This window comes from Lissotriton helveticus, chromosome 12, assembly GCF_964261635.1.
Source record: "Lissotriton helveticus chromosome 12, aLisHel1.1, whole genome shotgun sequence".
In the NCBI taxonomy this organism is placed as follows: domain Eukaryota; kingdom Metazoa; phylum Chordata; class Amphibia; order Caudata; family Salamandridae; genus Lissotriton; species Lissotriton helveticus.
Window position 1 is genome coordinate 810,453,793 of NC_136073.1, and position 22,237 is coordinate 810,476,029.

At 43.7% G+C, this 22,237-nt stretch overlaps 1 protein-coding gene across 1 annotated transcript in view; it reads left to right on the forward strand.

Moving 5' to 3' along the window:
- SCAMP3 (secretory carrier membrane protein 3) overlaps positions 1-17,788 on the forward strand; it is a 102,958-nt gene extending 85,170 nt beyond the window's left edge. Inside the window, exons 8-9 of the mRNA XM_078669735.1 lie at positions 10,343-10,460; positions 14,892-17,788. Coding sequence (XP_078525861.1) covers positions 10,343-10,460; positions 14,892-15,038 — 265 coding nt within the window. The 3' untranslated portion in view covers positions 15,039-17,788. The remainder of the gene's footprint in view (positions 1-10,342; positions 10,461-14,891) is intronic.
- Positions 17,789-22,237: the final 4,449 nt, after the last annotated feature.

The following is a 22,237-nucleotide window of genomic DNA, read 5'->3' on the forward strand; positions in this document are numbered from 1 at the left end:
GCATGTAACTGTATATCTATGACATCTTGTGTAGGGTCCTTAACTGTCATACAAGTAGTCTGTTCTGGAGTGGATGTCTGTGTCGTGTTAACTGGAATGTCTGGAGTCTGAGCTGTAAGCTTGGCTGTTCGATCTGCTAGATCGCTACCTTGGGAAATGATATCAGTAACTTTCGTATGTGCCTTGCACTTCATGATAGCGATAGCTGTCGGTAAATGTATTGCATCTAACAGAGCTTGAATGAGGAGACCATGCTGAATCTTGGTTCCATGAGAAGTCATGAAACCTCTCTCCTGCCAGAGCACTCCGAAGTCGTGTACAACTCCGAATGCGTAACGTGAATCTGTATATATGTTTACTTTCTGGTCCTTGGCACGTATGCAGGCTTGGGTCAGAGCAACTAGCTCTGCTGCTTGAGCGGACAGGGTATCAATACGGCGTGTTTCAATAACCTCGGTGTCAGTAGTCACTGCATACGCGGCTACTAGTTCTCCTGTACTAGTTCTCATACATGAACCGTCCACGTAAAGTGTCAGGTCCGGATTAGGTAATGCAATGTCTGTCAGGTCTTGTCTTGGCTTGGTCATAGTGTTAACAACTTCCACACAGTCATGTGTGGCAGGATTTGAAGTAACTGACGGTAACAGTGTAGCAGGATTTAGAACGTTGCAGCGTCTGATTTCTATGTGTGGCTGGAACAATGTCAGTTCATAACCTGTTAAACGTGCAATTGTCAAGTGCTGAGTCTGTGTTCGGTTTAAAAGAACTTCCACGGAGTGTGGAACTTGTACTGTCAGGGAGTGTCCTAATACTATGGAATCACTTTGTCTGATAGCTAGAGCTGTGGCTGCAACTGACTTGAGGCACGCAGGCAAAGCCTGGGCTACTGGATCTAATGTGCTAGAAAAATAAGCACAGGGCTTGTACTGTCCTGCTTGATCTTGTGTTCTAATGTGCTAGAAAAATAAGCACAGGGCTTGTACTGTCCTGCTTGATCTTGTGTGAGAACAGATAATGCAGTACCATCACGTTCTGTGACAAAAAGTGTAAAAGGCTTACTGTAGTTCGGTGTTGCTAGAACAGGTGCTTGGCATAAGGCTTTCTTTAATTCATTAAAAGCAAGTGTATGTTCAGATGTCCAAGGGAGAACAGTGGATACGGCTGCCTCCTGTGTCGTTAACTGTATCAGTGGTTTGGCTAGAAATGCATACTGAGGAATCCATTGTCTGCAGTAAGAAGTGAGGCCAATAAAAGCTCGTACCTCCTTCTGTGTCTTGGGCTGTGGAAGACTCGCTATTAACTGGATACGGTCTGGTGTCAACTGCCTACCCCACTTGGACAGTAAGTGGCCTAAGTAGATCACTTGCTGGACACAGAACTGAAGCTTCGAAGGGGACACCTTGTGCCCCATCTCGGCTAGGAAATACAGAACTGTAAGTGACGCACGCTCGCAGTCACGTTCAGAACGGGCTGTGATCAGTAGATCATCGACATACTGGAGCAGGGCAGTGTCAGTTGGCATGTGAATATTGTCTAGTTGTCTTTTAAGTGCTTGACTGTAAATGCTAGGACTTTCTGTGAAACCTTGAGGAGCTCGCGTGAATTTATAGCTCCTTCCATTTAAACAGAAACCGAAAAGGTACTGGCTGTCTGGATGAATCGGGACACTGAAAAATGCGTTCTTGAGGTCAATAACAGTGAAAAATGTAGCTTCAGAATCAATAGCTGTCAATAGGGATGAAATATCTGGGACTACTGGATACTGGGGTACAATACATTTATTAAGTTCTCGAAGGTCAATCACTAATCGATATACTGGAGGTGCATTTGGATCAGTACGTTTCATGACTGGAATGATAGGAGAATTACATACATTGGAGTCAGTTTCTACAACCACTCCTTGAGCAATGAGCTCGTCAATAATTTTGGATAAGGCTGCTACAGCCTCAGGTGGCAATCTGTACTGTCTGATTCGTGGCAAAACTATACCTTGTTTGAGAGTCACACGATGGGGTGTGATTTGCATAAAACCTACATCAGTTGGACCTTGCGCCCATAAATGCTGTGGTACATTTGATAATCTTGGATCAAAATCACGTAATACATAGTGACCCTTAAAGTCACGCAAAAACAATCGGATTCCTTCTGGGGAGCAGCAAATAACTGCACCTAATTCTTTCAGTGTTTTAATGCCTAACAAATTTTCTGGACACGATTTCGTAAGTAACAAATCAGTAGTTCGGGACAATGGACCAACTTCTAGAGTAACTGGTTTTGAAATCTCGTTCACAATAGGCTTTCCTGAAAATCCAAGGGAAACATTTCTAGAGCCTGAGAGCGGAGCCCCTGGAACCTCGTCATGACTGATAGTAGTCCTACTTGCCCCTGTATCAATCAAAAACTTTCTGTCTTTCCCTAATACTTGACTGTGTACATAGGGACCCTCTTGATCTACAGGTATCTCGATGAGAGGCAAGCCTACCTCCCTCTCTAGGCTGTTTCATGAGTACTGTTGATACTCTGGATACTCTGACTGGGCATACTGGTACATCTGTTGTGTAACATGCTGTGTTGCAGCTATAGGCTGCGGTGCTGGAACTGTCTGTTGTGCATTCTGTGGTGACTGAGAAGTCTGTGAAACTTGTTCTTGTCTAGGCGGACGTGGTCTTTCTTTAGTCTTACCAGTAGCTATGTTGTGTTTCAGAACTGCACACTCGTTTATAAAATGACCTGGCTGTTTACAGTAATTGCATGTCCCTTTAACGGGAGCTGCAGGATGACTGGCTTGATTCGGACCCCTCTTCTGACTGTCTTGTGGAACAGATTGGGCAACTAGTACTTTCATTTTCGTGTCTTTCATACGTCTCCTTTCATGTTCTTGCTCTTCCCTGATTCTGTTCTGGTGATACTGGAGCATTTGAAGCATTTGTGACGGGGTACTAGCTTGCCAGGTACTTTCGACTTTCAAAACTCGATTTTTAACTTGTGGACTTGAATTCTCGACCAGTTTAGTAACAAAAAGATGAGGGTATGACTCGCTACTCGTCTTCAAACCACTGTTAATAATAAAACATTTCTCAAATCTAGAATAAAAATCACTAGTGTCTTCATCCTGTTTCTGTTTGCATGCTGAGATTGCATCCCAATCTTCCTTTTTCGTGGATAATAACCTTGGCAAAACTTGTATCAATAACTCAGGCAATTCTTTACATTTGTCCCCAAGACCGGTGCCTGGTACTCGTATTTTATCTTCAGCTTCTAGAGCTGTCCAATCAATCTTTTTCTCTCCCACCACCCATTCTTTTTCCTTGAGTTTTTCATATACCCCTGCGGGCAACAGGACCTTTAGCATTTTAATGATATCTGGATACGTGTATTCTCCCATACGGAGCATGTCCTTTAATTCTCGATGGAACCCTGCTGGATCTTTGTCGTGACAGGGAATTAATTTCTTCATCTCTAAGAGTTCCATTTTTGTGATAGGGGTGTAAACAAATACTCGTTGCATTTCACCACCCGCTGTCCTAACTGGGTGTACTTCCCGTAACGGATGCTGTCTATCTATGTAAAATGGTTTACTTTCTGGAGGTGAGACATGAACAAAATGCGGATTCAGAAACGTTCTATATTTGTGGCGCTGTTCTAGAATAACACTAATTAAATCGGTACCTAAACCTTTCCATTTATACTGGAGTAACTCGTTCAGAACATCATGTAACGGACCTGGATCAGAATGTTGTCCCTCATACAGTGTAATGAGGTGCTGAATCATATACATACCCACCAGTCGCTGCTCGGCTGGGGGCAGTTTCAGAAACATTTGTGCCACTATTTCGTCTGGAAAAGTGGTAGAATCAGTAGTCCATTGAACTGCTGATCGGACTAGTTCTTGTTCATGCATGGTACTAAGTTCACTATAACCGATTCGTGATTTCAGAATGTGATCGGTAGCTTGAAATATTTGTTCAAGAGAACCTTGTTCTGGTGCTGGAAGATGAAAAACTTTCTTGTGTTCTGGACGTGAATGTCGGTCGGGAAGTCTACCTACATACGCTATCCTGGCGGGATTCTCGTCGTCTACCTCTTCAGTATCAGTGTTGTCTTCTTTCTCTCTTACTTGTGCTGCTTTACGTTTCTCGTGTAACCTTATTATTTCCTTACGAATTTTCTTGTACATACTCTCTATACTACTTAGTGTCTTGTGTCTTCCCTCGGCTATATGATCACTCCACTTTGTCAGAACTCTCATTTCGATCGGATCTTTAGTCGGATAATCTTGTTCCCTTATTAAACAATTGATTAGAAACTTTAATAGCATGAGCTGAGTCTCGGCTTTCCTTTGAGACATGACTTCGCCAATACTTTCTGGATCTTCTCCTGTACGGATGAAACGATATATTCTGTCTAGATCTTCTTTCATATTCGGTAGGGTGTCCAAATACTCGGTCACCCGTCTTACACGCAATGAATATATGACCATATTATCATCACCTGGGACTGAATCATAACGGCATTCGGTGAGAGCTCGCTTGATATCTGCAACGGACTGCTGTTTGGGCGTACGCTGTAACGCACGTTCATGTAACTCAAGTAACGTTACACGTTTGTGTTGGGGCGGGGTACGTGGAGGACCTCCCCCCGCGGCTCCTAAACTAGAATCGTCGATGGGTACTGTACGGGCTGGCAGAGTGACTGATGTAGCGGGTACTTGTACTGTGGGCTGGACCGGGGGTACCGTAACAGGTGCTGTAACAGGTGCCCCGGTGGCTGGAGGAACAGGAATTACATTATTTACCGGAGCTGGCGGAGCAGGATTTGCATATTCTGGGACTGTGTCGTCCAAGTAGGACGAGAGAAAAATATCAGCTGCGGTCGGTTTGTGACGTAGCATAATCGGAACTAATGGCGGCGGAAAATTACATGGTGCTTCCGGGGTTGCTTTTGGCAAGCCCTCGGCAAGAAGAGGATACATACCCTTAATGAGGGCATTTCTCTGTCTGTCTGACTGTTCGGCTTTAACTCGTTCACCTACTTCGATTAATTCCCTTTCTTGGGCTCTTACTGAGGATTCTCTACTTAATTCTGACTTTCTGATTTCTTTTTCGGTTCTTTTATGAGATTCTTTGCGCCATAACTCGATGGCATCTCTCTGGGACTATCTGGCTTTCTTTTTCCATAATGCTTCTTCTACTCGCATGATTCACTCGACATCCCACGTACCTGATACGGGCCATCTATACTTTTCTTCTAATTCTTTGGTGTACTCCACCCATAAGTCTAGATATAATATGGCACTTATGCCATGCTTATGATACATAAAATGACCTGGACTGTCCCTAGGCGGGACAGGAACTGCTTCTTCGAGCAGACCTTTTCTAGTTTTTAACTGACGTAACTTTGAGAACAGAGGCATAACTTAGGCTGGAGTCTGAACACAATACAATACACGATAAACACAATAATAACTTAAGAAAACAAATCACTCATACCACGACATTGAAAACACATGGAATGACATTTAAAATAACAATTCGGACAGAATATTACCTGAAATACTGAAAACAGAACACATGAATTTCTCGAGAACAGAACTTACTAGAATGACTAGATGCACTGCTAAAACAGCACAAAACTTACCGGTCCCATAAAGAGACACGTCAGGACCCGCGTCCACCTAAGTGAACACTTCGTGTTGGATTTGCGTACCCAAACCCACGGACCAGAGACAAATTAATTGACCCTGTCTAGATACTACCCCAGCAACGGTACTCACCGGGCAGCAAGAACGGAAGGCCTCGGACTGGACTGGACTGCTACGACGACGGACGGACGAACTTCGGACTTCAGTTACAGGTGGGCCTCCGGATACCTCGGACCTTGGACTCTCGGCTTGGGCTCTGGTCGGGACTCGCCGCGTTCCTCACCGCCTCGTCTGGACGCTGGACCGCAACCTCCGTCTCCTCCGTGGGCCTGAGGGATACTTGAAGCAGAAATATCTGCACGTGCACGGTATGGTTCCGTCACGGCTGCAGAGGATCAGGGGGCCTGCGTGGCTTCTCCGGCGCGTGGGGAAAGGGCAAGTCCCTGTTCGGGCGCCATTATGTGGTAAATAAATAAATTATTACCGGATCTATTTTTCGGAATTAATCAATAAACAGGTAGCTCAATAAATAAGAGTCAAGATTCGAGGTAGCTGAAGTTTACAGGCTTTAATCAGGCATAAAGGACAGGAACAGGACAGCCTGCACGGGAATAGGATGGCAGCTGCCGGGGGCAGGATCTGGGAATTGGCTAGCAAACTTTAATATCGGTGCACAATATATATATATAGTTAAACAGAATACATTACATTCAATACAGTAGGCGTAGCAGTAGGCGTGGTTCGTAACAGTCGCGAAAGATAAGGGCAAAATGATGTAACAAGAAGGCGTGTACAGGGCGTATACATAGACATGTGATGTAAACGTAACAGAATATGTCATAAACGGGGCGGAAACATGGAGGGGGCTACCTGAGCAGCTGGGACCTCTAACCTAGTGGTGCGCGCAAACTGACAATGACGTGTTACCAGGGAGAACTGGGGGCTATGACTTCTGCGCTAGAAGAGGAGACTAAAGTCTGGAGTGTCAGAGCGACATGTACCCAGGCATATCTAGTATCTGGTGTTTAGAGTACATGTTGATAGAATCCAAAAGTTATCAGGGTAAAGGCTAACAGACACTAAGACTGGTGCATGCATTATTCTATATGTACTGCGTGTGCGAGGAATATTCTATGAATATTAATACAGTATTTCTCTTACATGGAGACATAAAGGCTAGACCATGACGGAAACTATTGATGCGATTCAGTAGCTTAGGAATGCAGAGAAGGAGGGCTGAACTGATAACTAGAAACATAACATACTCTTGGCAGACTGGGAGGCAGAGCCAGGCCGGGCCGGGCACTGCGAGGCATGAAAGTAAGCTAAGGGTCAGGGATACAGGTGGGGGCTGTATCGCTCCTCGGAGAGGGTTCAGGAAACAGGAGCTGAATCTGAGTCCGGGCCCTTTTGAGACCTAGAAACGGGGACAATTCAATGAATTAACGTGCACACTGTAAAATGTGGCAACGTAGGTTTACATAGGCCTGATATTCGTAGCTTTCACGAAGACTGGAAACTGGCATACTAGAGATGGACACAACTGTAATTGCGTCTTTAATCGATCAGAAAGGAATACATGCATATCGATCATGCACATATGACATAACATGGGGAACACGTAGGCACATACAACATGGCAAAATTTACTTTTCCACATCACTCTAACCAAAGATACCAATACTTTGAAACGAGGTCAGTAAACCACAAATATAGTTTTCCCAATCAGTTTGCACACAAAATTCTTTAAAGGGCAGTTGGCAGATTTCTTTATTTTTTTAAAGTAAACAGTTCTCATAAAGCATCTTTTCAATAGACACAAATCAACAACATGATTTCTAGAACATAGGTTTAGTATTTGTCTTCTGCAGCATAAAATGTAGTTACTTTACTAGTCAATATTGCCAGATGAAACCATTTGAATTGAGGAAAATAAATGTTCACTTCTGTAGGATTAAGACCAGGCAATGAAGATCTTTTGAAGTATGAATCTCATTATTATTATCCTTAAAAATATATGTTCCCAGAAAATGTTTTGTCTTTCACATTTTATGGACCAAGGTACCATCTTCCTTGTTACCGGCCAAGCCTATGTTTGATACCAAAAACAACTTGGACATCTTCACTTTGAACCAGTAGATTGGGAAAAATATTGTATTTTTATTGTGACAATCAAAAATTTAGGTAGATATTACTTATATGCATACAACTAGAGTTCCTTAATCTAGTCATCACTTTGAGATATCTTATATTTTCAATAAATGTTTATTTTTTCCTGAAGTGGGGTTAAATATATTAATCCTCCTCTCCTGCAGTTACTTCATCACAGCTGTCTATTCCATTTTTCTAGTTTCCTACAAAGGTTAAAAATTTACTTTTGGAGCATGTTGATGCTGGTGCTGTCCCATTTATGACAGGTCTTTAATTACAAATGCCCATGAGCACTCTGTTTCTTTGTTTGTCTTTCCTTCCCGACTGGTTAGGATCGCCTGCAACCACAGGGCTGATGGGGAAAAAGCTATGCGAAAAGATGCAATCACTTTGCCATTTTTCTGTAGGGTTCTGGCCAAGAGGTTCTCACCACACACCCAGCCTTATGGTATGGTCAGCTTTGCTCATTCCATTTCTATTCTTTTTCCCTCTATTATCAAATCTTAAAGATTGGCTGTTACATATGTCTTTACGTGTTATAGGTGTTGTTAAAAATAGCAATTTTAAGAGCCAAAGCAGCAGTTACAGACTTCTCTACCAGGAGCAGACACTAGATTTGAGTACTGAACTCTAAGCATGTTTCTTAATCCTGTTTACAAACAGGAGAACAATTCTAAAGCTGCCGCTTAGACTTGAGATTTTCCTCCAAAAAGGTAGCATTGTGATATTGAACAATCAATCCAGACACAGAATGCCTCCTCTGGAAGCAGTGGACACTCTCCTGTTATTTCTGTGGGCTCTTACTGTTCCACACCTATGCCGTAATCTACAGAGGTTCAGATGGGTACCAAACTTGAGGGGCACCTAATGAACAAGCATGTTCAACTATTCCCAGCTGAGATTTAGGGTTTGGGTACCCCTCTGGTTTAAACCGGGTGTGCCTCCAGAACCGCAAGGGGTAGAGAAGGTTAAGATGGTTGTGAAATCAGGGCAACCAGCAACAGACGACAGAGTGCACACCACACTAGAGACATTGGTTGAAGACCAAAGGTCTTTGTCACTTTGGGTATGGATATAGCCAGATGTTTTGTAGAAACATTTCTGCAGTTCCTTGTCCTCTCAATGCTTCTGATCAGTTGGAGTGGAAAGAGGTCTATGTTTCTTGACAGATCGTTCTTTAGGGGCGCATCGCATGCAGTGCTTCAATCAGCTGGATCACACTGGTTACTTCAGAATCCACCTTCTTCTGGGCAGGTCACAGAAGCAAATCTACTTGCAAGGCCCATTCACTTCTGGAATACAGCCACCTGCAAGACCAGGTCTTTAATCAACATATACGTGCACAGATGAAGCGTGAAAACCTTCTACCATGGGGGACAATATTAATTTTACAAATCATCCAAAGTGCTAATTGATAGCTTCATAACACGGCATGCAGGGATGGAGGCTCTGTAGAAGAGGAGGAGGGGAACCGGCTGTGCAGGGAAAGATTGGAGATCCACCAACTCACAATGCAGCTGCAGTGTCAGGAACACAGGATCTGAACAGTGTCGTATCCACATAAACAAACGGAACCTGCAAGGAAATCCCTATCTTGTGTGTGCATACACTGTTTCTCTATGAGAACACTCATTAAAAATCCACAAAAACCACAGTGTAGTCCTGCAAAGGAAAGGGCCCCAGGCATGGAGAACTGGGAACATTTACTCAAGTATGCAGATTTCCTAGAAGCAGTACTTGTAACCTACAACTAGTCAAGCAACACTTGAGTTTCCTGCTGTGCCTGCAGATGTTTTTCACCACAATAGGTTGTATCACCCCTGTGAAATCCGCTTTGGTTAAAAAAAAATAGGGCCTTGTCCCCTGCAACAAGGTGGACCGGTCAGCCCTTTCCTTGTTCTTTCAAGAGCTGCTCCAAACAAAAGCAAAAAAAAGTGTCCCTGATGTGTTGAAGATATATGTAGCATTACATGGGGAACATTTTTGCACTTTTCCTGTCTCGGACCGCTGTGTTATATGGATAACATGAGTAGGAGACAAAAGTCATCAGACCTGATCGTTGGACGAGCGCCTTTGATGCATCACCTTCTGACCTACCTCTAAATGAGGCTGGAGCGCTCATGGTTGGTGAAGGAGCTTCTTCCAGTTTTTGCCAAACTGCCTGGTACTGCCCATTGCTGAAGTAGGCCGTAGACCTTGCAGTACCTCAACTATCCAACAGTTGCCAAACATACGATGGAATTTACCAATACATATTGGAACGAGGAGGAAGGTACAAGTGAGAACTGCATTGGAAATGTTGGTGATGTAATGCAAAATGACGTACCTTGTAAGCAGTTGTCCTGCTAAATTGTTTTAAGTGATAATACTTTAATAATTAAAAAGAACAGGCTTACTGGTTTTAGGCGCCACCAGCACAACTCCCGCTTACTGTTGCCCCCCACACCCTTTCCACCTCCGTTAAAGGACTTTGAGTGTTGCATTTTGACATCATGGTGGGAAAAGCCCCTTGAAAACCCTCTTTCTGATTGTGCTTTTCTTCTGTTGCAGTGGCTGGATAGCGACCCTCAGTGTCTTCAAAACCAACACGGGGGTTGCAGTCATAATGCTCCTTGTGGCCATGGCCTTTACTGCCACCGCGGTCCTGGGAATCATCATGCTGAAGCGGGTGAGTACTGCTCGGTACATGTGACGGCACACGCTTTCTGCAGATTATCGAAAGCTTCACAAGGAGGGGTTCGACTATTAGCCTGTTAAAATTGGGGCAAAACTATTATCACAGCTAACGGTTGGCAGTGAGGCATAATTTACTACATAACATTATGATTATAGAAATATGAAGCAAAGTGATGACACCAATACTGAACTTGTGTGAACTTGACGTTATGTTGAACTTTGATTAATGCTTATACACTGTGATGTAAGCTTGAAAACTTTTCATAAACCGATTTGAAAAGAAAATTGGGGCAAAGCCAGTGCTGCAGCCACCACATGAGATACACATGGCTCGGCCACGGGAAAGGCTTAAAAATTGAGGAGGGGTTTCTAAATGGTATGATTGTCTTCCGAAGAGGCAAAAGCTAGAGCGGACATACTGAGAGAATATTCTAAATATTGGAATGTCGTAGGTCTGTGTAATCCTGCGCTCTCGGCACTCACAGCTGGCCCACAAACCCAACTGCGTGAGCATTGGTCTAAGGCATTGCCTTACAGGTAGAGAGTCTGCATTACAAAAGGAAAAAACTTGTGTTCAAATTTAAGTGGACGTATATTTATTCTCCTTATGGATTTTATTGTCTTGCGGACTGGTAGTGTTCTCATTATTTTTCACTTTTTTCTTTTCTCTATTTGCCTCTGTGACCAATGCAGTAATTTCTCATCAAGCATAAGGGGGTGAGATGCTTGGGTGAGAGTTTATCGAGAGGAGTGACAAAAGTTCCCAGAATAATGATAACCTCAGTAGTAGTGAACTCATCTCAAAAGCCTTGGACCAACTGTATCCACAACAGCTTCATCTATCTAGTCGAAGATTCCACTCAAGATTGAAGACTAAAGTTACTCAATCAACTTATATAGTAAATACACATGTACCACTTTTTTTATTATTAGAAAATCCTCAACCAAAGTTGTGAATGAGAAGCTGATGGTCCAGAATGTTTTAAAAAAAATTGTTTATCTTCTAGTGCAGAATTTGGTAAATGGGATGGGAAAGAATCGGACAAAAAAAGATTCATAAAGTTTCCTTATTTATCTAACTTCTGCCCTTACATTGCTAGTCCTAGCAACGACAGTTGGGAAGTGAGTGCCCATATACTCTGAAATCCATAAAACTCACAAAATGTGTGAACAATCACTGGGGAAAATGCTTAGGAAACAGAGCACCTGTAATCAGGTTACATTTGTGGTAGCAAATCTATGATGTGTTCAGAGTGACCTTTAAAAAAAAAACATTAGCAATCAAACGATTGAGCTTTTAAGAAAAATAGAAGTAATTCCACAATGTCACCTTGTGTCATCCCAAGAGATGAACAAGTTATTTTAGGAAAATCATTGCTTTCGTCTATGCTCCACATACAATCAGAGCAAATGTCACCACTGTTTTGTATGTTTCAAATTTTCTCTTATAAATATAGACACAAAAACTCAATTCCATATGTTTAAGTGGATATAATATAATTTAACATGCTATTTTGCATCAAAAATTGTAAGAGTCATATCGGTAACATGTGAAATCATGTGGTTTTGCGGATCAGTCAACCGAGCCTAGTGCAAATCGTGATTCTAATGTATTCACAAATAGTGTTTATAATGGAATACAAATCTGTTAGGTGACAGTACGCAAAGTTCTCAGCTTACCTAAGCTCATTCAAAGACTCCTCTCGTCTTGCCTTATGGCTTACAATTGTGGGAACTAGCTCCATTTAAAATAAAATTACAAAATAAAATCTGAAGAACTTTGAACACATCCTTTGGAGCGTACAATGCATTGCAGACCTGGCAGGTAGTGTTTTCCTCAGGTGGCTTGGTTTAAACTGTAACCCGAAGTACAGTTCACATCCTTTTTTTCAAACTTATTTATTTTTTTGTACGTTGTACTCCTGGGAAAATACGTTTGTGGAGAAAAGTACTGTGGTGTATGTTGAAACCGCAGCCAGTATGGGCTAATTGGTAGAAAATGTAACCGTCAGCTGATGTAAAGATACAGTGAACAAAAAAATGCTACAGGCTGTGGGACTTGTGGTTTGGTAACACGCCAAAGTAAGTGACACATCTTGAAAATATACTAGTCCGATTATGTACGAAGAAGAGGTAACGTGAACATGTGTAAATAGTCACAACTAGTGGTGTGTTCTAGTTCATGTGGACTATGTGACCTTCCTAAACTGCCAAATATTTGAATCTCACTATTGTAAAAGTGTACAGGGAGTGTTGGTTGTGGGCTTTGGGAACGTGCCCTACCAGACTTTGGCATATCATGGAAATACACCAGTCGGGATGTGACTAACATGTGTACAGAATATGTTGTCTCTAAATGACGTGCTCTTCACCTGAGAGAACATTTTCGTACAGTTCTATCCTGAGCTCACAGAAGGTGTATTCCTACTCCTGACCTAATGTAATAGAATGCATCGAAAGGTATAGTGAAAAGGGAGGTTAATCATTGGTTGGTCAGTTGAATCCCATCTACATAATCATTTAATCCGATCTCATGTGTTTTGATGGTGACAATCCAATGTTCTTCACGCGGCAGAAGTATACGATTGGTCCTGTTGACATCACTCTTTGGCCAAAGTTTTCACTGACAGGATACCTAAGTGTCCGCTTCCTGTTTATCAACAAAATGTGTCATATCCTTAGGAGTGAGGTGGGTACAACAGATGCTATTCTTGTGTTCTTGAAATCAAAGCTTAACCCTGGACATTCTGGTCCCGGATTTTCGCTTGGTACATTCAGTAGGAGATTGGTCCCCCATAAAGGGCGCCTTTTTGATGGCTTGCACTTTATGCTGTCCTTAGCCCAGCAAGGCTTTACAGTGAGCACAGCTAAGACCTGTCATTTCAGTCAGTTTTGTTTCCAACCTACCCCAAAAACGTCCTAGCCATAATGGTCACTCTTCTGTACTGCCTCAATTATGCCATTCGACTTAACCTATGCCTACCAGTCCACCTAGTGTGTAGACTGCATTTCAAAGCGACGCAGCTACATCGCCACCTATGACGTTCCACTACCACTGTAAAAAACAGACTTTGTGGAAGAAATCCCTGTACTCCTCACCACCTCATGCATCCAACACACATACACCAACCACCTCAGACCCTTCAACCTTCTAGACACCACTGTTACACCAAAAGCTGAACCAACCCTTTTCAACCTCATCAAAAGCCTAATGTGGGTTAGCAGGTCACCAAATCCGCATGTAACAGGATGACTTTAACCCACAACTATCACTGCTACTCTCTCAGCCCCACTCTCAAGGACTCATTCCCGCCAATGCATGGCGGCACCGCTCCATCTTTAAAGAAAGTGAAACCGTACCTCCTTCGAGTGACTTAAGACATCAAAGACCTCATCGTCTAACCTCTAGAAGGAAGTAATAGCTTGACTGCCTGCCGGATACCTCACTTGGTTCCCTTAAAGGCATCTGTCAAAGAGCAGTCCACCTCCTCAAGGGCCTGAAGGAATTTGGCCAGGTCCTCATCACCTTGATGGAACTCCACGTAATCGCACCCCCCCAAACCCTGCCCCCCTCTCGCTGCCACCATGCACACTTCTTCTTCAGGACCAGTTGCCTCATTGATTAGGATCCCATTAATGGGGGCAATAATCTTGTCGACCCCACAACCAGGGCATTGTCAGACAGGAGGCAAAGAAATGTAAGAAATAACTAAAAGGAAACAGGCCTTTTCCATCTCAGCTCACAGGACCTGTAAAACCGTATAACTTTAGAACTGCCCCAAACTCTCTTCCAATTCAGGAAAGAGCTGAAGATCCCTTTTTAAAGTCTCCCTACATCGCAACACTTTAAATACTGTATTTCCCTTCTAGGACCTCTGTAGCTCATTCTCTTCCTTTTCTAAACAATCTTGGATCCTAGCCTTGGCCTCTGGCCCTGTGCTGCACTCCACTGCCTCTTAATAATTTCATGCTACTAAAATACCCATACATATTACAAACATACATCAAAGATGAACCCCTTAAATGCATGCTCCTTGGCCCAACTAGATGCAGATCAGCTTGACATGCAGAGCCGTACTAACAGGCACACATCCAGATGCTCCCTACCAGCTTATGTCCACCGAAGGACATTCAGGCTTGCTTGGTGTCAGCCTCATGCCGGTCTAAAGACTGATGGGTAAATAACTTTGCTTGTTTTAGATATTAAGGGGCGCGGGCTGGAGCGCCAGTGGGGACATCTCATACACTGGCCCTTAAACGACTTCCGACTGCAGAAAGCTTTTATGTCTACAAAACGCTTCTCTCCTGACTGCCTCATGACCATTTTTTGGTATTATTTTACAGTGTCCTATGTGTTGAAACTCTTGGCTAACACGGTAGGTTCTCTCCTTATTGAAAACCTTTCCTTGTTTCCTTGTCCCAGATCCACTCAATGTACCGCCGGACCGATGCAAGTTTCCAGAAGGCGCAGGAAGAGTTTGCAGCCGGGGTCTTCTCCAACCCAGCAGTTCGCACTGCTGCCGCCAATGCTGCCACAGGGGCTGCACAGAGCGCATTCCGCCCCCAATAAGAAAGAAATGGGCGACGTTGAATATTAATCGCATAACCAGTAATCGTAAGGTTCCAATCTCGTGGTTTTTCGTTTGAAAGGAAACTGAAACGTGGCACTTTAATGTCTGGAATTATTCACTAGCACATCAGAAGTTGGAGATATTTTTCACTCTTGGCTAAATAAGTGTTAAGAGGATGCAACGACTGTTCCTGAACAGGTCTGTTACATGATTGTGAAAAATCTCTTTGAACCACTGTGATCGACTGGCCCATTCCTACACCCTTAAATCGAGGATGAGAGAGAGGCGGTGGGGAATGACACTCACCCCGATTCCAAGCAAACGATTCATCATTTGAAATCCAGATCCCTGTGCCTCGCGTTCCGAAAAGGCTGAACATTTGGGGTTTTAGAAGGCGTTAAAGACCCCAGAATGGATTGAATTAAATTTGACATTGTGAGCATCAGACACTTGCATTAGACGCTGGCATCTAATTTTTTTTTTTATCTATGTATGTGATATGTCTGGAGGGTGGGGAAGGGAAAGATGCTTTGCATGTTGTGACCACTGTGCAGAAGATTGCACTGATCCGTGCAGGAGCAGTAAGGGAGCCAACTGCGTTGGGAAACTGGCAGCCTCTCTGTACCACTGTATATCATTTAATCCATTTCTCCCACCATCAGTTGAAGAGAGGAAAATCTGGATGATAAATTTATAGTTATTTCCAAGGTAGAAACCACACTGTATGGAGGAAGGTTTCAGGAAACCTTAAACGTACTCCTGCTCAATTTCACGTTTTCATAAACTCCTGTGCAGCTTGCCCCTTTGGCACGGCATGCATTTAAGGGAACCTTCAAAGAAAGCTTAGCAAGCTATTCACGTAAGCAGAGCACATTGATTAATTTAATTTCCCGAATTAATATTTACCCTATAAGATTTTTGTGTTTGCACTGCCTGCTGCACCATGCAAGATTCAATGATTCAGCCCTAAAGCTCGGTTGGATGTTACCTTCTTTGACACTGCTTGCTCGTCCTGCCGGGAAGGAGCTCTTACAACAAACACTGGCGTAGTGCTTAAGCGATGCAGATTAAAAAATGCACAGTTAAGCTTGATTTGCGAAAGGAGATGCCCTTTCTTGGAGTCTTATACTGTTTATACCGCGTATCTTACCAAGTTGCCAGTAGTTTCCTGAGCCTCGTCTGCTAGAGGGTCTGCATGTCATGTGCCCGTGGCCTTATTCATCTATGTACATGATAGTGTTAGGCTGTTGTGATGCCCAGTAATCTTTGCAGCCTGACCATGAAGTCTTGATCTTTCGGATCCAACCCCAAGAGTCACTGCTATAGTTAGTTGACCCTTCTAGTATCGTCCACTGATTCACAAATCCTCTTACCTCTGTCAGCGATCCTCGTTTGAAGGTTGGGAAATTGGAATGCACTTATGGTCCACCCGGATCTGTGAAGACTTATGCTCTCAGGAGAGCAGAGGTGCCCGTCTGTGCAACCTGAACACATTCATCAGTTAAAGGAAGGTCTTGCACGCCTGTCTTGGATTTCCTAGTTGCTCAAGTAAACATAGGTCAATCTTGTGGAGAGTCTCGTGGCTTCACAGGAATTAATTTGTTATATTTTTAGGGTAAACAGGCTTCAATGTGCTTGTTCACCACGTAGAATACACCAGTGCAAGCCATCAAGCAAAAGAGGTAGCATGAGTGATCTGTAACAAATCTCGCATCTTAATGGGCGCAGCATATCCACAGCTTTTCCCAAGCCAGTGGACTTACCGGCGAAGGCAAGTACCTGAAACAAAATTGATGTAAATACTAATTGGACACATGAGAAGAAGGGTGTGACTGTAAGTATCCCACTGCATGAGCTAGATCCCCTGTTTGTTAGTTTTTGCTCTTACATGCTATTGCGTGCTCGGCTCTTGGCCTGTATTTCTCTTTAATTGTCTACATCTCTTTCTATATCACCTCTTCTCCTTCAGCCTTTAGATCCCCTTCCTCACCTTCTGTTCTTCGGTCACCTTTTTCTTGGATCCCACATTCCATACAAACTGATTACACCAATACTTTATTTCTGAATTAACCCCTTTCCCCTCCACTGTCCCTCACTCTCACTTTCACTGTTTAATTTGCATGGCCTGCCTGTATTGTTTCCTGTGTTTGTTCATTGATGCAGTCAGTCTCCCCTCAATGGACCTAAATGGGAACATGACGCAGTTGAAGGGAGATATGCTGCTGTACACCAGTGGTCCTGGAATGTCCTGCTGCCATTTCCATTATGTTTCTTATTGGTCAGTGATGTGTATGGACAGCTACTAATGTGTGACTCTTCACTGTGCATGCCTTGGACTGCCTCACAACCTATGAAAATATATATATTTTAAATGTCTTGACTATTGACTGCTGCTCTCCCACATGAAGTTTCCTGATTTTTGCTATGCTAGCAGCTCTGAGAGTAAAAACTGAATGCATTCAGAAGCAGAGAAAATGTGAACTATTCTTTATCTTTGCTTTTATTTAGGAGCACCCGGCATTGTGGCAAGTGACCGTCTGTGTTTGTTGGTGGGTGCGGGTGGGGTGGATGGTAGGGGGATGATCTTATTTACATACCCATCCAGGCGTGTTACATTTTACTAGTGGCTCCTTTGTCTTCGCTGAAAATTAACTGGACACCACCCCTCCCTTTTCATTTGCAGTTTTTTTTGCTGTGCCAAAATGCGAATCCCATTTTATTTAAAGAATAAAAAAAAGTTTAGACATTGTTTTACTTTGTAGGTGTATTATGTTTGTCTGAAAAAGGTCTGTCCAGTTTAAGGAAATTACTAAAAGCTCTTGGACTTTGAAGGAACGGGAGACCCTCTGCATCATGGGTCATTTCTGCCTTTGCTCTCTCATGTAGTCCAATTTCTCTGGGTGTTCCTCACATCATGAGTAAGCTGAGCTTCTGTTGGACGGACGATCCAGGCAGACTCCCCCCTTTCCCATCAGGCAGGCAGGCTACTATTCAGACCCTCAGTTCCTCCAGCAGAAAGTGCAGATTTAAGGCAATGTCCTATTTCCTCTGGTAGACTAGCTGTCAGGCAGACATCAACACTAGTCATTCAGCAGTCCTTCAGGTACTCTGGAGCACTGTCTTCTGTGATTGTGAAGAACTTGAAATTAGAACAAGGTAGGGTTAAGTCACGTTTTTATTCACATTCTCAAAACTTTGGTTGTGGACCCACTCTTTCAAACCTCAGAACTGTTCTGGGGTTGTTCTCTTTCAAGGGTCCCTCTTACACTGCCATCCAGACACAGAATCCGTGCTTCTTATAGCAGGTAGCATGAGGGCTGTGTTCTAACTCACGTACCCACAATATTGGCACTATGAAGTGTGAGGTTTCTGAATTTGGCTGTTATCAGCCTTTCCAAACTAGCAGTTGGGGACTAACAAAATTGCAGGCCTGAGCTAGAAACTTCCTCAGCTTGAACAACAGAAATTACACTACTATGGTTCAGCTCCAACACCTACCAAATGGCAGAGCTCCGGAAGATCTAATTGGCAGCCTCTTGATAACAAAGTCAGGATAACATTGGTAAAAGTAGCTTTATTTCCATTCTCCCTTCTTCAGTGACCTCTTTTCCATCCTCCCGCCACAAGAATGCAGACAATACACTCCCACTGTCTGGGAAATCTGCCCTTGTCCTCCATTGTATGCCAGGCTAAAGTAGTTTTTCCAAAACTGATCCCATTTGGTTCAGTACTTAGACTTCTACACACAGCAAGGCCTGCAACCGACCGCAGTACTGATTGCATACTACACAAACACTTAACATATGCACTTGCTGTCAGTGCAAGGGTCTGGGTTTCACATGACAGCGGAATGTGACATAAGGGGACCAGTAGGCAACATGCTCATTACCACAGATTAAAAGGTCTGGTCCACTATATAATGCCATAAAACATAGTATGCTGCCACCATCAACTTACGTGCTAAACCCTGGACAGGGGCAGTAGCCCTCTGTCCACTATGAGGGCACACTTGGTGTACGTCTTTCAGCTGCTCGTACAGGTCCTGGAACTTGTACACTGAAGGACAGGCCTAGGCCTCTGCACACACTAGTGTGACACCAAAATAAGTCGGGATAACAAATACGCATATAGTCGAACACTCTGAGCAGGAGTACATGCCCATATATCATTCAGGAGCCCTGTCCATCTCAACAGTAGTCAAGACACAGCCAAATAGATTCTTCATACTGGCCTAGACAATATTATGTAGTTCATTCAGGGGGCACCAATGTCACTTCTATTAGCCATGTCTGGATGCAGATCACTGGACTTTCCGGAGGTGCCCAAGCACCATTGATGGAAATATCCATTGATGGGGCCACTATTTTTGGAGTGAAAGCCAACGCTGTTTTGTGGGGGGCTTCAGACAAAGTCTTGTTTGCATCTTACAGCCTCTTAGGGACTATGTTCATGTTGTAGTACAGTGTTTCCATTTCCTGTTCACCATCCCGCCTTCTGGCTTTACATTGATCTCTCTGGTCTTTACGAAGAACATAGTGATGGTTGCGATCCATCTTGGTTGGTGAGGGAATACATGCATCTTGAGTGGGCCAAGCATTGGGAGTGCCTTTTGGAAAAGATTAGCGTATCTGATGATGCTGCTGAGGGCCATCATTGGTGGATGGTGTACCCCAATCTGATTTTTGGCAAGCGGTTTTCCTCACCCCTTACAGAAGTCATAGTGGTGATGATACACCATCTTTCAGCCTGGAAGGTCACCTTGCCTATTTGGAAGTTCAGGAGCCTTTGGTCTTCAGTGAAGCAGTGAAATCACCTACATTTTATGGAGCTTAGTCATCCAACTTGATATCAATGCCTTTCTGCCTTAAATCAAGGGCAGTTCTATCCAGATGCTGTCAGACCTCATGACCACCAAGCGGTATTGCAACAAACAGTGCAGTGTCTCCCGAAGCGCTGAAGCTGTGATGCTGGCAGGCTTGTCACTGGAGCTCCGTGATGCTCAATCATCAGTGCAGGGTCCTTAAATATCAGAGTAGACAAGCTCAGTAAGCAACATCTTGCAGTTCATGAGTGGCATCTACACCTGGAGGGTGCACAGGACATCTACGTCCGGAGTGGCATTCCTTTGGTAGTCCTTTTTACCAACTCTGAAAACGCTCAAGGCCCAGTATTTTGTGCTCTAGAGTTTCCCTCCCTGGGAGATTTGTTCCATCTTCAATGAGAGTTTGGCCTGCTGTATGCATTTCCACCACTGCGTCTTATCCCATGCATGCTGAAGACTAACCCTGAGCACATACCTTCCCATTTAGCTTCCTCTCCTTCAAGATCTGCTGAGCCAGCAGCAGGGCAGAGGGCTGCACCCAACCTCCACAATCTATACCTCCATATGTTAAGACTGAGCAGAATCAGTAGAGGTTTCCTCCATCCTTTGGATTTGGTGGTTGTCGTTCTGGCTGCCCGCTATCTCGCAGAAACGTCTGTTGCGCTAGGTATCCCCCGGAGGCAATAGTCTGATGTTCTTTCTTTGTGCTGCATTTGGACCAACAGAAATTTACTGTAGACACTTAAAATGTACTTAGTGGCCCTTTCAGCTTTTGCTGTTTGCCTGTTCACCCCCATGATTAAAGTCCTCCTTTGAGATTCATTTAATAAAAGGGCCTTCCCATGTTTCCTGCTGCTCCCTTTATTTAGCTAAAGTGCAACCTTATTTAAGTCTTATCCTCTCTGATATGTACCTCCTTGGAGACTCCATTAGGGGCTCTTGACCTTGAAAACTGTTTTTAATACCTTCACTTCAGTGTCCTGTTAATGAGCTGCAGGTCGTGTCAGTTCAGTCTCTATATAAGATCCTAACCCTGACCTGCCAGACTCTTCCATAGTTTCATCCGAAAGTTGTGGAATCTTTTCACTTTGAGCATCCCATCATGCTCTCTGCATTCTTCCGCTAATGAGGAGCGGCCACACCGGATGGACCAGTAGCACGCCCTTAGCTTCTACTGTGATAGGCTAGAGAATACTGTCTTGATTATTTAACTGTTTGTTGGGTGAACTGGTGCAAAGAAAGGAAAGGCCGTCCTGCAGGACATTGGATGCAAGTGCAAACCCCAGAGCTACCACCTATGAGGGTCCACTGCTTTGGTACTGATTCATAGGGTGAGGAATCTCTGACTAGAAGTATCCCTCAGAAGAATGAGTTACTTACCTTCGTTAGTTCTCTTTCTGGTGGATACTCTGTCTGACCGCAGATTCGTCACCACCAGTCTCCCTGTTAGGTGGAGTTGACTTTTGCTTATCCTTGCTGTCAGTGCAAGCTATATGTTGCAAGCCTCGCTCTGTGTCTGAAAATTTGGGGAAAAAAGAGGAGAAAGCGGATATTCACCTGCAAGGCTTCACTAGACCTATGCAATAAATAATACCTTGGTGATCGGAGGGCTCTCTGAGGATATGGGGGGTTGTAAAAATTCCGGCGGTGAAGATAATGTACACTGGTCCTCAAATGAGCATTTGTTAGTGTGGACTGTAAGCATGGACGCATCCAATACGGATATAGGAAGACTTAATGCGGGTGTCTAAATCAATGAACAGTGCCACTGGCCAGGAGCTGCTCGCAGCGGGCTTTGGTTTACTGACTCAAATGCAGGGCTAGGTTGTGCAGAGTTTGAGGAACAACCCAAGTATGTTGTATTACCTAAAAAAGATGGGGGAAATGAAATTATTCCCTCTATCCTAATAATGAATTTAATGAACGAATAGGGTTTTGTGAATTGCTTTGGTATCAGAAAAGGAGTCCAGGCGCTAGGAAATGTAGAACGATCGATAATACAGGTAAAAGAAAAGTGAGAGGTGTCAGTGTGATAGGGTAAAGAAAAGACTTGAAGGAAAAGTCTACAGAAAGTAGAGTGATTGATTTGCAAGTGAACTGCTGTGGCAGAGAGTTTCAGGGCATGACTCCTAAATAGAGGACTGAGCTCCCATGTGAAATTTGCTTATGACAAGCAGTTTGGGGATATGCATTGTACTGAGAAAAGTGAACAGAACACGTGTATTGATGAAAATTCACTGAAAATAGAGGGGTCCTGAATGAAAGACACAGAGCCATAACAATGTTGTGGCAGCCAATAGTAATCCAATTAAAAGAGGCCAAGATAAGACCCACCGCTGTCAAATGGATGTTTGAAGTCTGGAAAGAAGATAGTTG